Source organism: Ostrea edulis, chromosome 2, assembly GCF_947568905.1.
Source record: "Ostrea edulis chromosome 2, xbOstEdul1.1, whole genome shotgun sequence".
Taxonomy (NCBI): Eukaryota; Metazoa; Mollusca; class Bivalvia; order Ostreida; family Ostreidae; genus Ostrea; species Ostrea edulis.
Window position 1 is genome coordinate 13,586,007 of NC_079165.1, and position 15,948 is coordinate 13,601,954.

General features: G+C 34.0%; 1 protein-coding gene across 1 annotated transcript in view; it reads left to right on the top strand.

Moving 5' to 3' along the window:
• The window catches only part of LOC125678817 (low-density lipoprotein receptor-related protein 4-like), a 141,342-nt gene that overhangs the window by 83,516 nt on the left and 41,878 nt on the right, over window positions 1–15,948 (top strand). Inside the window, exon 10 of the mRNA XM_056157235.1 lies at window positions 56–194. Coding sequence (XP_056013210.1) covers window positions 56–194 — 139 coding nt within the window. The remainder of the gene's footprint in view (window positions 1–55; window positions 195–15,948) is intronic.

Here is a 15,948-nt window from a genome sequence, read left to right on the forward strand (position 1 = left end):
TAGGGCACGTTGATGAAAAAATTTGGATAGTTGCTTATTTCGTTTTATTTTTTAGGGTTTCTTTGTTTGGATATATGGAAACATAATGTACTCTACAAGAAAGACTCAATTCAGTAGAAAACACGTAGCGGATATATTAAGAAACCCAAAAGGAGTCGCTGTTTTTGACCGGTCATTGCATCGAGATAGAAGAGGTGAATTGTATATACGTACTTATGAATATAGATGCTGTGTCACCAGAAACATTAGTATTAGTATTTTCACCAAAAAAAGATTTAACATAACGAACAGCAATCAATTTCATCAATCTGATGTAGAATGCAAAATCTATAACAGAACAACCACGTGATGAATAGAGGATATCTATATTGCGTGTTTTGATATTTGGTTTATCCAACGAGCTGATATGGTGTATTTATTCACAAGGCTTGCCCACAGGGGCTAAGCCCGTTTTGGGCCCGAACCCTGTGATACCATAAATATAGAAAGGGGTCTAACTCTGACACAGATAAAAAACTAACCACTCGCTTCAAATGCCTAAAAAATCTTAAACTAGGTAAGCTATGCGTAGTTTGTCGTTTTCCTTGCATAGATTAATGTTTTAACTCCTTGCATGCCAAATTTCGAGTCACTGGTTCTTAAAATAACAAAGATATACGTCATCGTTCTCTCGATTTCACTTGTTTATTTTTACTAGGACATTTACCGGTCCAGATCACGGAGTCGTTTCTCGCCTATGACAGCAGCGAAATTCAGAGTAGTATGGAAGATTTCGGACCTGTCAATTAAAATTTCACATCAATTATACGCTACTTACTTCCTCATATTTTAATAATGTTCTTCGTGTAGACGTTACACGACTTATTTTTCCTCAGCAGCATCAACTGTGGGCTTGACGGATAAACCAAAATATAAAAACAAGCAATTATAGATGTTCTATTTATCTCATATCTTTTTGCTTAATTTTGAGATGATCCCCAGTATGGTAGAAACAGCTGATTGAGTTTGTTTTGAATCCGTGGCACAGACGTCGTACTTATTAATCTTCCTTGAGCGGGACAAATAGTGCGCTTATAATCGATTCATGTATATTACAAAAGGGCATTTTTATAAAAGAAACCATGGAACAAAATTGTATTAGAAGGCATTATAGTTTATGATTAATAACGAATTTGCCATTCCAACAAAGTAACAACTATTGACCGAGTTTTTGACGTAGGCCTGACCTTCAGATCAAAGGTTGATGTTGTCGTCTTTTTTAAATAAACATGTGTAACAACGATTGATGAAAATAATATTTTAATGTAGCGTTGTTAGAATGTTCGACAGTTTACAATGAAAAGTAGAAGTGTTTGTGTATTTGAATTTTATTCACGTGGTCTCTGTGGATTCGAGGGTGAGAGGAATTCCTCGGACACTTCAGTACGTAAAGCTATTGAGATTTAAAGAGACTGTGCTTGTCAATGCTTGGTACCGCAGCATGTCGAGGTACTTTCGATAAGGGCTTTCAGTAAGCGGTTGATTCCTTGTCGATCATAATAGACTTAGTGTGGACATATCTTTGTTTTCTGATCGTAATTCTTGAGTAGATTCTATTTCTAGTTTTGATCGAGTTGACATTATGTCAGTGGCTGCAAAATCATTTTAACTTTGTTATAAAAGAAATTCTAAATAAATAAAGAATAACAAGTTATACGCTTTATTTCATGCATCGATATGCATAAACACAAATAGGTCATCCAAGCAGTCACAGTGTCAAAAGTAGTTCGGACCGGAAGTGCTTTATCAAACGGGCGTATGATAAAGCTAATATTTTATCTCACTTGGAATATACACCACACGTATGAGATAAAAGTGTTTTTTTTTTTTACATGTACGTAATTGCTGCTTGGCGATCTGCTCATGATGTATTTGATGTTTATTTAAATAGATATATAAATGTTATCATTTGCTCGATTTTAATTCGGAATGAAGTAGCCTACTGTTTCGTTACTTAATACTGACTTGTGCCAACCAATGCACGACATCAGTAAAGTTATCGACAGGTGATAAACATACAACTGAATATAGTAGAACCGTATTGAAATTAATGCTAAATATGATAGATATTGATGCGCCCTGATACGGCACGGTAACGAGACGGTATGTAACAAATAGCACGAATGTATGAAAGCCCGGAACGTTCATTTGAGATTCGAAATTCAAAATACGAGCTTAACTATGTGCGTGATAACGGCAGAATATTAATCTATCCACGTTTTAAAAATTATCTTATACACTGATTCATATTATAACAGCCTACGTACCACAGGAACTGGTAATTTTGTCTGTAATAGAATGATAGTAGGGGTCTATAATATATCAACTCTTAATATTTATTGGGGGGTGATATAGTATAGAACCCTACTATTACGGACACAATTACCGGCTCCTAAGATTATACATACTTGAACATAGAACATACATGTACAAATATGAATCTATGGGACAAGTTATATATTTTTTTTAAAAACGTGGATGAATTAGTGTTATGTGGTAATGACTAATGACGCGCGTAGTTAAGCTTCCTGTTCAAACATTAAAAATATATAAAAAGAGACAACATAGATGGGGAGAAATAATTATTCATGGTTCCTCTATTATTTACACCCAGGCGCATATAAAAGATAAATGGGTAAGGAAGATATTTGTACAGGCATCTGAAGTATGGACACTACTACCAACACGCCCACCCCTTTCTGATTTTTTTCTGCGGCGATAAATTCTCCGAAATGTGTGGATTTCTTGTTGATCCCATCTCTATTTCGATTTATATATATAATCGTTTCGCCTTTTCGTAAGCTTTAGAGATTGGCCTTTTACCGGTATAATAGAATACAATTTCTTATACCAATAGAAGGCTAGGCCACTTTCTAAAGCTTACAAAAAGCGTGAAACGATTATATAAATCGAAATGTATATTCACCTTAACTACGTGCTTATCATTGTTATATAACTTTATATTTATATTATATAAAGTGGGATCTGATAGACAAGGAATCCACACATTTCAGAGAAATTATCGCCGCAAAACAAAATCACAAAAAGGGGGGATGGGTGTTGGTAGTAGTGTCGATATTTCAGGTGCCTGTGGATATTTTGTTAAACACTAAAATGGGTGGTTTTTCCCCTCTCCCCCCTCCCCTTTTTTTTGAAATAGCCGGCCGGCAACGGGTTTGATTAAATACTCGATAACCAATACCGGTAATTACATTGAATTACATCATAATTTTTACTTCATACATGTAGTTCACAGGTGATTCAGTTCAGCCCCCCCCCCCCCCCCCGAATAAGCTACATGAGTTGAATTATAAGTATGTTTGTTGAACATCTCTTTAATGAATATCAACAATGTTTTGCCTACCCAAAAAGTTTAAAATAAATCAGATTATGCCCTTTTTATAAATTCATACCTTCACTGGGTATTAAGGGTATTCAATTAAAAAGGCTTATTATCAGTTATTTTGGCCTTTTCGGGTAGGCAAGACATTCTGACATGCATCAGAGAAATTTTGAACAAAAATAATTAAATCAACTCAAGTAGGTTATTCGGGTGATGGTGACGGGGGAGGAGGGCTGAAGCCATACGCCTGTGCTATTGTTGACTCAAACATGACTCTATAAAACAGCGCGGACCATGGATGATATTCCTTCCAAATCATGCCGCCAGTTCCTTAAGCTCAAATTTACAAACAGAGGATTAGATGCCGTCAACATAAGCAACATTCTTCGTCATAAAAGGGTTCAGTCGTGTATTCCAACTTATTTCAAGTTCAAGTCTACACCCTGTATTTCCTACAGCTATACTTCTACTATTGCATCCAAACTTTTTAATTATAAACAAACATTGCAGTGCCTAGATATAGACCATCTTATACGTAATCCACCAACAAGTTCTTGTTCCTCATCTTCTTTCAACTATAGTCCAGCTGGACATGTCGTTACTGGTGATGTTGATACAGTTGAAAATGAGGACCTCAAATCACTTATTATTAAAGGTCCTAAATACAGAAAACCTCGGTCTTTTAATTGGCGACAGAACTTCATCTCTATTATGAGTTTTGTCGAAGATTATGCCAGACGATGGACTAAATATGAAAAAGAACTTGATACATTGTCAGAATAGGTTAAAAGCATAAGAGGGATATTAAAATCCCGCATAAGACAAATGAAAACAAAAATACATACCATCTGTCCTTCTGTGCTTAGTAAACCAAAGGTGATAAAAGAATTAGATAGGTTACATGAGGAATATGTTTTGGTTCCAGCTGACAAAGCTAGTAACAACATTGTCTTTGTTTGTAAGGCTCATTATTACCACTGTATTTTAAACGAACTTGGCATTAATTCCACTTTTGGTAATCATGCTTATACTCCAACTACCCTTTCAAAAGATGAAATTCTTCAAAACCATGCTTCAGTTTTAGACACATTTAATATCCCAGTCAATGGGTCGAATGAATATGGGTTACCGTACCTATACTTGATTCCTAAACTACATAAAAACCCTTATTGGTACCGTATAAGTTTCACATTACAAACAAAGATACATTGTTTGATCCAGTAACTGCTCTACCAAGCCCCTATCTTTGCTCCTCACGAAAGTGTTAATAGCTGTGAAGGAGAAACTTCAAACTTACTGTGCGACTACATATGCCAGAAGTGGTGTTAATCAAATGTGGATTCTAAAAAAAAATTCTTAAGAACTTTTAGTAAACTTGAAATCGCGGAATTTTTCCCAAATCAATAACATTAAAACCTATGACTTTTCAATACTATACACGACCATTCCTCACGTTAAATTAAAGACTAGACTTTTTGACATCATAGACAGTTGCTTTTTCAACAAAAACGGAAAACGGAAATATTCATGTCTAGTGATCCGTCATTCAAAAACTTACTTTGTTAAACACCACTCTGATTCCACGCACAAGTACTCTGAAGTTGAAAAAAAAAATATGCTAGAGTTCGTCATTGACAATATCTTCGTGGTCTTTGGTGATCAGGTTTTCCAAAAGTATGTTGAAATTCCCATGGGCACGAATTGTGCTACTTTGTTAGCTGGCCTGTTTTTATATTCATATGAAGCAGAATTTATTCAAATACTTCTACGCGAAAAGAAAAAATCTCTCGCGATGACCTTAAATTCGACATTTAGATATATCGATGACGTTTTGTCTATTAACAATAATAGCTTTCCTTCATATGTCGATTTGATATATCCCTGTGAGCTCGAAATAAAGGACACCACAGAGTCGTCCACTTCTGCTTCCTACTTAGATATTTTATTGAAAGTAGACATTAACGGCAAACTGACAACTCAACTGTATGACAAACGGGATGATTTCAGCTTCTCCATCGTCAACTTCCCATATTTATGTAGTAATATTCCATTATCACCTGCATATGGTGTTTATATATCTCAACTGATTCCATATGCAAGAGTTTGTTCTGCGTATAGTCAGTTTTTGAATCGAGTTAAGCTACTGACAAACAAGTTGTTGGTACAGAGGTTTCAATAGTCTCGATAGAAGTCAGCATTTCGCAAGATTTATGGTCGTTATAGCGATCTAGTTCGTCAGTGCAACCTCGCATTGACTCAAACGTTGTCTGACGTATTTCATACCGATTGTTAAGCCGTTCTTGGCACACTGATTTTGACTGCGGATAACTCCGTTTACTTGATCAGGATATGGGACTCTCGGCGGGTGTGACCGGTTAACAGGGGATGCTTACTCCTCCTAGGCACCTGACCCCACCTCTGGTGCGTCCAGGGGTCCGTGTTTACCCAACAATCTATTTTGTATTGCTTATAGGAGTTATGAGATTGATCACTGTTCGTTATCTTCACCTTGCATGTAGAGTTATCTTCATGTAAAATGAATTTAAGAATATGATCATTCAAGCAGAAAAAATGGTATACGGGTAAACCTATAGATTAATCTAAAATCAGAATCCATTGTTACGGGGTGTCATTAGTTAATTTTATTCATATAACCTTCGATTCCATTTCAATTAAAGTGTACTATTTGAAGTGTATTCGACCTGGTTCCAACCCCCCCCTTCCCGCTTTCAATGAACCTGACTTTCTACAGGCCTGTTTGCATATAATGACATGATTTATGATGTCAAAATATTGCCCATAAGACGAATCAGTGGGATAAGATAATCTTTAAAATGTCAGTAAGTTATTTTTCTGTCATAATGACACATGTAGTTAAGCTTCCTGGACCCTAGAGAAATATTTATTAATGGTTCGAATTAATTTCCTCTATTTTTAATATTATAAATTAGTTCTTAACCCAAACACCCACAGCCTACGGGTCGGTCTGCATTCTAAGCATACATCATAACATTTATAGTTTTAAAAGAAATGTTTCGTTGTTTGGTAAACATATTAGAAGAATAAGCTTTCTGTCATATTTTAAGTTAATATGCATGTACTATCTACCATTTAATCTATTGTGACCTACATTTTGATTGGCTAATTTGGATTTTGAGTTTCGAAATTCGAATCTCGTATTCTGAATTTCGAATCTCGTATATTGAAATTCGAATCTCGAATGAGCCTTCTGGACTTTCGTACGAATGGCAACGCTATGTAACAAATTTATTTTCTTTACATAGCGTTGCCATTCGTGCTACCCTTTGTAACAAATTGTAACACATCATGCTGTGGATGGCAACGGTTTTTGTTTTTAATTTCATTTCATTTTATTCAGGTATAAAATATCACAGAATGTCATGATTATAAATTTGAAATAACAAATTGAAACCTGGCATAATCTATAGCACTATGTAGTTATAACAGTTAAAGAATAAGTAACTGTATGAATAACATGACAAATGATAATATTATAACCTAAGGATAATCCATAAAAGCTTAAATTAGCTTATTTCCAATGGGGTCCTTATATTTATATAATAGATATGATCAACATACAAAAGGTATAAATATTACATGACTAACAATTGAAATTTTGGCAGGTTTTAAATAATAGTTGCATAATGCGTTGAAAAATGAAAAGCTTCCGACATATTTTGTATATTGTAATAAAACACTAAAGTGTTAAAAAATAGGTATTAAACAAAATTAGACATGTTATCTGGTTATGCCCCTTGCCTTGCTAGCTAATAAGGACTTTACAGCTTTTTAAAAATTTTGCTTAGTTGCCAACTCTTTTGTATCTAAAGGTAAAGTATTCCAATCCTTGATAGCATTGTAAAACAAAAAAGGGGGAAAAAACAAGAAGATTCTTTGCCTTTTATCTTATGTATGATAAAAAAAAATTGTAGCACTTCTAGTGTTATTATTGGTTAGAACAAATTGATCACAGAAATAATGTGGGCCTTTACCATGAAATATATTGAATACATGGTTCAATCTTAGTTGATTAGCTCTCTCATCCACTCTTAAATGGGCATGGACACAATTGAGCTGAAAATGTTATTTTTTCCACTTTTGATAGTTTATTGTGCTTAACTAACGTATTTATAATGGTCAACCAAAATTTGAATTTCAATTTTTGAGTTACAAGTGCGATACAGCACTCACAATTCTTTGTTATGTAAACAAGGCTCGTGCCATGTTTTGTTTACATATAGATTGCTTATTAGAAAATAACATGTTTGAAACAAAATGAGATGTGCTAAACTCGAGAAGCTATTAAATTATGTAACGAAATTGACTTGTAAATTGAAAACTCTGCTTTAAGCGAACTTATACTGGTATATTTAGCTTATATGTGTGACAGATTCATATTATACATGTATAGTGTATGATATGATGGGCATATGTATAAAGAATCAGTTCATTGTTTTACACACATGAATAAAATGCTTATGCAAGGTAATGTAATTTAAACATGCAGTCAAGCATAAAATTTGGTCACTTTCCCGGTGTAATGGCCTGGGGTATATAATTATATTTTGGCCAAATATCCCTTGTGTTTTTTAATTTCATAGGTGTTTTAATTTGTCTTATGTCATTGGTATAGTCTTGGAGATTTTCCCTCCAAGAGTTCTGTTCTTTGTGGTCAGTCTTTATTCAGTTTTTGAAGAAGAGAGTTGATTTCAGTAGATTTGACATATTTTGACAATTCGACATAGACCGACATTTTTCCTCTTGAATAGTAAATTAATTTATTACTAATGCTAAACTATTATATAATTTCTTTACTAAATGTTAAATCTGTAATTTTGCACAACATTCCCTTTCTTGCCACATTCCTGGAATAAATGATCAGTGAGAGTGAGACTTACATAATGTAAGCAAAAGTATGTTTTATGACTTACAAGATATTGTAGATATCATAATTAATTTATAGATCAGACCAGTTTGGTGTCATCTGTAAATATTGGTCATGCATGCCTATTACCATACTAAGAATGGTATGCTCACCATGGTTTTTATTTAATTCAATAATTAACAATGTTAACACATTTTATAATGATAATTATTATAAAGTTTTATGATGAAGTTAAAGTCTATTTTTATAGCATATTACTTAAAATTGTTAAATATTATTGTTATAGGGTTTCATCAATGGATAATTCATGCATTGGTAACTCCTGAATAAACGTCTTGTCGAGAACCCAAACAGTTGTTATTACTTGAAGGATTCATTCTGACTTAGCTAAAATTCTGAAATTGTTATTCCCACTTAGCTAAAACTGTGATTTTCACACCTGAGTGGTCCCTGGGTATAGTCTGTTTTACACTAACTACCCGTAATTACCAGTCAGGCCTATGAAAGGAAATCATATACATCTATATATATATCATAAGTATACCTTTATTGTTTAAGACATACATCTTATCAATATGAAATAAAGATTTATAATGTTTTAATATATTAATGACATTATTTGGAGGTGTATAAATATATAAGTATATTTCATGGACAGGATAGTGTAATTGATTGATGATTTTACATACGCTTATATGAATTAAGGACAGAAAGTCACAGGACAAAAAGTCACGGACAAAAAGTCACGGACAAAATGACCATGGACAAAAAGTCAGAATAAAATATTTTATGAAAGTAGGACAAAATGTCACAGGACAAAAAGTCACAGTTTTATAAGAACATAAGACAAAAAGTCACAGTTAGAAATGTTATGAAAGTAGGGTAAAATGTCACAGGACAAAAAGTCACAGTTTATAAGAAAATATTGATTTTGATATATAATTTGAAAACATATCTGTTTTTTTGTAAAGTTTAAGAAACTATATATGCATTTGGGTACCATGTACCTGTAATTGTTAGCTTAAAAGTATGTATGGAGTCTCATTTGCTAAGCCAATCATCATTCCTAAAATGGAACTCATGCAGAGTAATCTGTGGATATTACATAAATGGTGAAGTCAAAGAACAAGAAAAACATCATTTTATTCATGCACAAAATACAAAGATTGGTATGAATATAAGCATTCTATATTTTATAACAAAATGAGTTTGTCTTTCTTAAGCAAAAATCATCATTGTGACTTTTTGTCCTGTGACTTTCCGTCCGTATACCGCCTATATATGTATATGTTTAGTGTAAACTGTACTTTATTTCAAAGAGACAAGAGCATTGTTAAATATACAACATTGAAATTTCTTATATTGGAAAACAAGTGCATATGCACTTATATTAATTCCTCTCTCATTTTTTTTAACTTACAAATGGCGATCTAAAATTTTTTTATCTATGACATGCTTGTAAACAATACACTTTGAAGACGAATTAAAGTGTTCAACTAAATCTTTAACTTAGTTATATAACTCAATTGTTTTTTTTCATATCAAATGTAGTATTTTCTTGTTCACACCAAATATTTACCCTAGACCAATCTCAAACTATTTTTCTTTCACACAATAAGCCCAGTATTTGTTTCAATTTTTCATTCTATCACATTTGTAAAATGATTTATCATAGCAATTTCTAATAATATGATTTTCACTATGTAACACTTTAAACAAAAATTTTAACATCCTAAACTATCGAATAATTCAAGAACACTAGAAGTTTTAGTCCATGAATAGTTTATTACTTCTGTCATCATGAATTTTGAAAGTGACACACACACACACACACACACACATACACACACACACACACACACACACACACACTCTCTCTCTCTCTCTCTCTCTCTCTCTCTCTCTCTCTCTCTCTCTCTCTCCTGGTTTATGAGATTTTTTTTAGTTTATTTATTTAGGAATAGGCACATATACAATGTAAATACAAGACAATATCACAGAGGAACACATAGTTAAAACAAAAGTTGTTGTTAAATGCATAACATAAAAAGGTAAACTTTAACAGCTACTTGACTTTAAGAGCACAGTGAATAAATTAATGTATATGCCTATGCCGAGGATAACCCAAGAAAGCCATATGGCTTATTTCCAATGGGGTCCTTCTGATTTTATTATGTGAAATCCAAGTGATGGACTATGCAGATGTCGCATCTAATCTCATTCATTTAGACTGATGTTTTCCTTTTTATGTACTTGCATTTCTTTATGTGTTTCATTGTTAAACTGATATGTTCCTTAAATCTAACTGTGTTTAATGTATAAAAATTTAGAATTAATCTCAAATCTTTCTTTCTTTTGAAATGGAATTTTACTGCCCAATTTCAATATAAAACAAAATTACCTGTGATGTGTTACAAAACAGACTATAGGTTACCTGTGATTATTTTCCTTTGTTCTTTGACACCCTTACCTGTGCACCATTCCCATCTAGCTAAAACCAGTCACCCGTACAGATTTCAGAATTTTAGCTAAGTGGGAAGACACCACTTGAAGGGATCGAGAAACATGTTACATATGTAAACAAAAAACCGGGCACGTGCCTTGTTTACATAACAAAGAAGTATCAGTTTTGTATCTCCGATGTACACAGCGACAATTGATATTCAAATTTTTGCTGATCATTAGAAATACCTTAGTTAAGCATTTTAAACATTAAAAATGGAAAAATAAGATTTGAATTTATTTTAGCTCAAATCGTGTCCATGCCCCTTTAAAAGACCAAAGAATCTAGAATGTCACTAGAAATGCTAGCTCTACAAATTTAAAATAAATCTGACAACTTTGTTTTGGGTTACTTGCAATTTTTGTTTAAGTTGTCTGTCAATACCACAATCCCAAGAAGAACATGCATGATCAATGTACTGTAACAAATTGTTAAATACCGTGCAGGTACTGCACCTTTCTCGGGTGATTCCAGGAAAAAAATGTTGTAAATTCATTTCAATCAATGTGTTTGTGAGTGGGTGTATGTGTGTAACTTTCATGTAAATCCACTCAACATGATCAGGTCGATACTAAAGCCACAGAAACACTAAGATACTTCTTGGATGCGGAAGTTTTGAGGTTTATGTTAAAAAACAACTTGGGCAGTGCATAATAGGCACCTCACCTTTTTAACAATAATTCTCTCTCTCTCTCTCTCTCTCTCTCTCTCTCTCTCTCTCTCTCTCCGTTCTTCTCATCTATAGTACTTGGTTGTCCAGCGCTCTCTGCATACTCTCTCTCATTTTCTTGGCCTATGTACAATAAAATAATTCATTCCCTCTTCCCTCTCTCTAAATGTCAAGGCAACCAAAGAACGTAAATCTATCTACAGTAAAACTCGAATATAGCGAACACGGATATAGCGAAATTACGGCTATAGCGAAGTGAAAACGATTTCCCCGGCACATTCTTTATGTATTCTATATAAAAATATGCGTCTATAACGAACAAGGATATAGCGAATTTACGGATATAACGAAGTAAATTCCTATTCCCCTTGAACTAAAACTGAACGTAAAAATCACATTTTATAACGAATTTATTTTTGTTTTCATTTTAAACTCTGTGATTTTTAACAATCGTCTTCCATTGATATAAAGGATCCACACTTATTGCGAAATTTTTGTTTGTATTTTTTCAAAAAAGGTTGTTAACGCAAAACAATACTTACACATACGTTTAGCAAATATATTGTCAGTATTGTTTACTATTGTTTACTATTCTCAAATTAAATTTGAAGTTTGATTGCATTTATTTTATCGTACACTCCTTTATTTGTGTAAAGCAACAAGTAAATGACAATTGCAATAGACTGTACATGTATGTATTGCGCAAACTTCTGTTGACATTTCTCTCTCGACAGATTCTTGCATGACTTAATAATCCATCAAGATAAATTATCATACACAAATCAATGTGTATATTTCTTGTATAAAAATATTTCTTCTCGAAAATATATATGCTTCATTTTTCTTAAAGACAATACAAAACACAAGTATATCGAATGCTGGTTTCTTATATAACTGATATACATGTAGAACAAATCAGTTTTATTACGAATTCGTTATATATGAATTATGAATTCGCTATAAACGTATAGCGAATTACGCTTATAGCGAATTTTTATGGAGGGTCCCCAGCAATTCGCTATATCAGAGTTTTACTGTATCTATCTAACTATCTATCTATCTATCTATCTATTAATATCAGATTAATCAATGAATCTACCACTTTCAGGTTTTTTTTCAGAATTAATTCTTTTTGTATTTTAGGAAACTCATTGACAAGGAGGACTGTCACACGTCAGTCACTCGTTCGTTTGTTTCATGACGGTATCGGGCGTCGTGGGTGTTGCTAAAACGCGGAACGGAAAACGGAACGGGATGGAAAACGGAAAGGAAATCAAATAATTAGAATAATTAATGTAGCTAAGATAACATAAGAAATCGGACAAAGAAGTTTTATTTTGATTAAAATCAAAATGTTAGGAATTTGTTTACCAGCGGTAACACAATTTTATCTTAAACTTTTGCACCATGAATCGATTAACCCAAGATGAATGTCCAAAGTGCTTCACAAGAATCTTGTAATTTCGGCATTGACCGAGGTGTTGCATGTAGCGAGCAGAGGTTAGAGAAAGGACAGAACACACATAGTTTATATCCCCCACCCCTCGTGGCAAAACGTCTTTAATGCACATGCATTTACACGTAATGCAGCGTCTACTTTATGTAAATTGTTCATGGACTTTATGAGAGATATATTTAGTATTCAGTAATGCGGTTATACATGTACATGGAGTGTTGTGTACATAAAGCAACGATAATTCGTGATCTTATTATATCAACAAGTTGAACATATTGTGTTTGATTGATTATTTTCTAACTAAGAGAGACCGAGGGACCGCAGCACTCCAATATACTAAATAGGCAAAAACTTATAACAGTTGATTTCTAATCTAAGTACTGGTACATTATTATTTAGATTGATAATAAAATTAACGACCTTTTATATCAATTCAATCATAAATTATCTGTTAGCCCTTTAGCTATTTCATATAAATCTGTTACTTCCTCTTACTAGGGTCATAAATTTAATCTTGGTATACATTGATTCCGTTTGATCGTTTTATTTCCGCTGTATCTCTTCGGGATCAACATATATATCCGTATGATACCGGCACATATACGAACTTTCACTTTACATCTAGATTGATTCCAAATGAGACGAGTCTTGTATATTATATACACCGGACTTGTTCGCTTTCAAATTTGATGTGATACAGATACACATTTTGTATATTATACGAAGTATAGAACTATCGGATGGAAGTTCAGTTATCTTAAAAATATGATGTTCGATTAACAGAAAGTTTGATTTAAAAAGGCTATGTTCGGGGATAATTGTTGAGAAAATTATTTAAGATTTTTCAATGTTGTTTTTTTATGGGGGGTGGGGTGGGGGGTCATTCATTGGTTAGGTTTATAAAATCGTTTCTTATACTGGCAACCAGAAAAAAAAGGTAATACAATTTCAAAAGTTAAATTATAATTCAAGTCTTTTCCAGTATATTAAATAAAAAACCATACTATCACAATACATGTAGGTGGGAGAAGTGGGAGGGGTAAGAACATGATAAAGCCGGAAGAGGCGGTGGCAACTACAGGCGCTTGCTTACTATTTTGTATAATAAATTGAAGATATTGATTTTGAAATACATATGCATTTGTGTCAAGTATATGAAGCATTGGATTCTGAACATGTCTTCCCGTTCTCTTTGTAATTTCTGCTTCCCTCATTCATAAGCCTTTTGATTTTACAAAATGCTGGCCTCCTCATTTTATTATTACATAAAATATTTTCCGTTCCGCGTTTTAGCAACACCCAAACGCCGTAGCTCATGGTTGCCTGAACCAATTTAAAAAAATATATACTGTCATCCTATTCGCCTCTCGCAAATAAAAGATTGTGTAAACCCGATAAGTCGTTCTAGATGGGTCATCTCGTTACTCATCCGTGTCATTACTCCCACCTTGCCTGAGATTTCTCAAGTACATAGCGGACTAACATAGTGTAACGCGTCGGACGTTAGCGGTCAGTAGGTCCGTGCTCAGATTACTGAGTTTACTGAAGGTTTGATTAAGCAAAATATACAGATAGTGTCACACCTGCCTGGTGTCTTACTGTTAGCCAGTTGCCTTTCAGTCACTTGCTTATCTCTTGGAAATGTACCCTTACCAAGTGTATATAATACCACAGTATATCACCTATATAAACTTACACAGTCCACCTTTAGACGTTTCTAATGTAGACCTCAAGTGAATACACTGAACTTCTTCAGCAGTTTGGTTGTAATGTTCCATATACTCCTCTTTTTTCAATATAGTAAAGTTTTCAACTATTGTATGATAAAATTACGGCAAACGGGCCTTCTTTAGACAAGAAAATGCTTATCATCTAACTTGATATCATTTATTAATGTTACTTGCTAATTTCTATTGTGAATTGACCAATTAATTAAAATATTTCCAATAATTAAGTATCAATACATACACAAGAAACGGGAGGTAACTCCTCTAACCATTTCAATAGCATGCCGTGTGTGTGTGTGTGTGTGTGTGTGTGTGTGTGTGTGTGTGTGTGTGTGTGTGTTTACGACGGTCAATGGTTAAATTATGTATTCCAGTTCCATAGACTTGGTGCAAGGTGTTTGTTGCAGTGGGCTCCAGAAAAGTACACCATCTGCAATAATGATGGATATCTCAGAACCTCACACATACATGTATATATTTGCTTCTGAATGATAGGCACGTTTTGGCGCATTTAGCTCTCGGCTTTATTGAGGGTGGGATGGGATTTGGGGTGGGTCTTACGCCCCAAGAATGTTGAAAGATGAATCGTTTGAGTGAATTTGCAGTGATTAAGGTAAACGGCTCCTTAGAAACCACTGCGGTAAGGTTCGTCCATGCCCCCAACAGCAGCAACGATGACGACGACGACGCCATTGGTTTGGGTGCTGTCTGGCGTGTTTCATACCAATTATTAGGCCGTTCTTGGGATATGTACACTGATTTTGACTGCAGATAATTCCGTTTACCTGATCAAGATATAGGGCTCACGGCGGGTGTGACCGGTCGGCAGGGGGTGCTTACTCCCACTAGGCACCTGATTCCACCTCTGGTTTATCCAAGGGTCCGTGTTTTCCCAACTCTCCATTTTGTAGTACTTCTAGGAGTTATGACATTGATCCCTGTTCGTTCTCTTCACCTTTGACGTTTTCTTTATTCAAATTTCTTTTTCATGATTGGCACAGCCTTTGCAAGTAAAGTTTGATAGTTTAAGTCAATGCACACCGGTGAATCTGAAAATTAAACAGTTTATGGTGAGAATTTATGGGTCTTATAATTCCGATGAAAGGTGAAGACAATGAACAATCAGATAACACCTATAAGGATTGCAAAATAAAACGTTAGACTAACACAGACCACTTGACATACCAGAGGTTGACCAGGTGCCTAGGAGTGGTAAACATCCTTATCCACCTCCTATGTCTTGATTAGGTAAACAGAATAATTCGTAGTCAAAATCAATCTAACGAAACTCCCGTTTAGTTGAA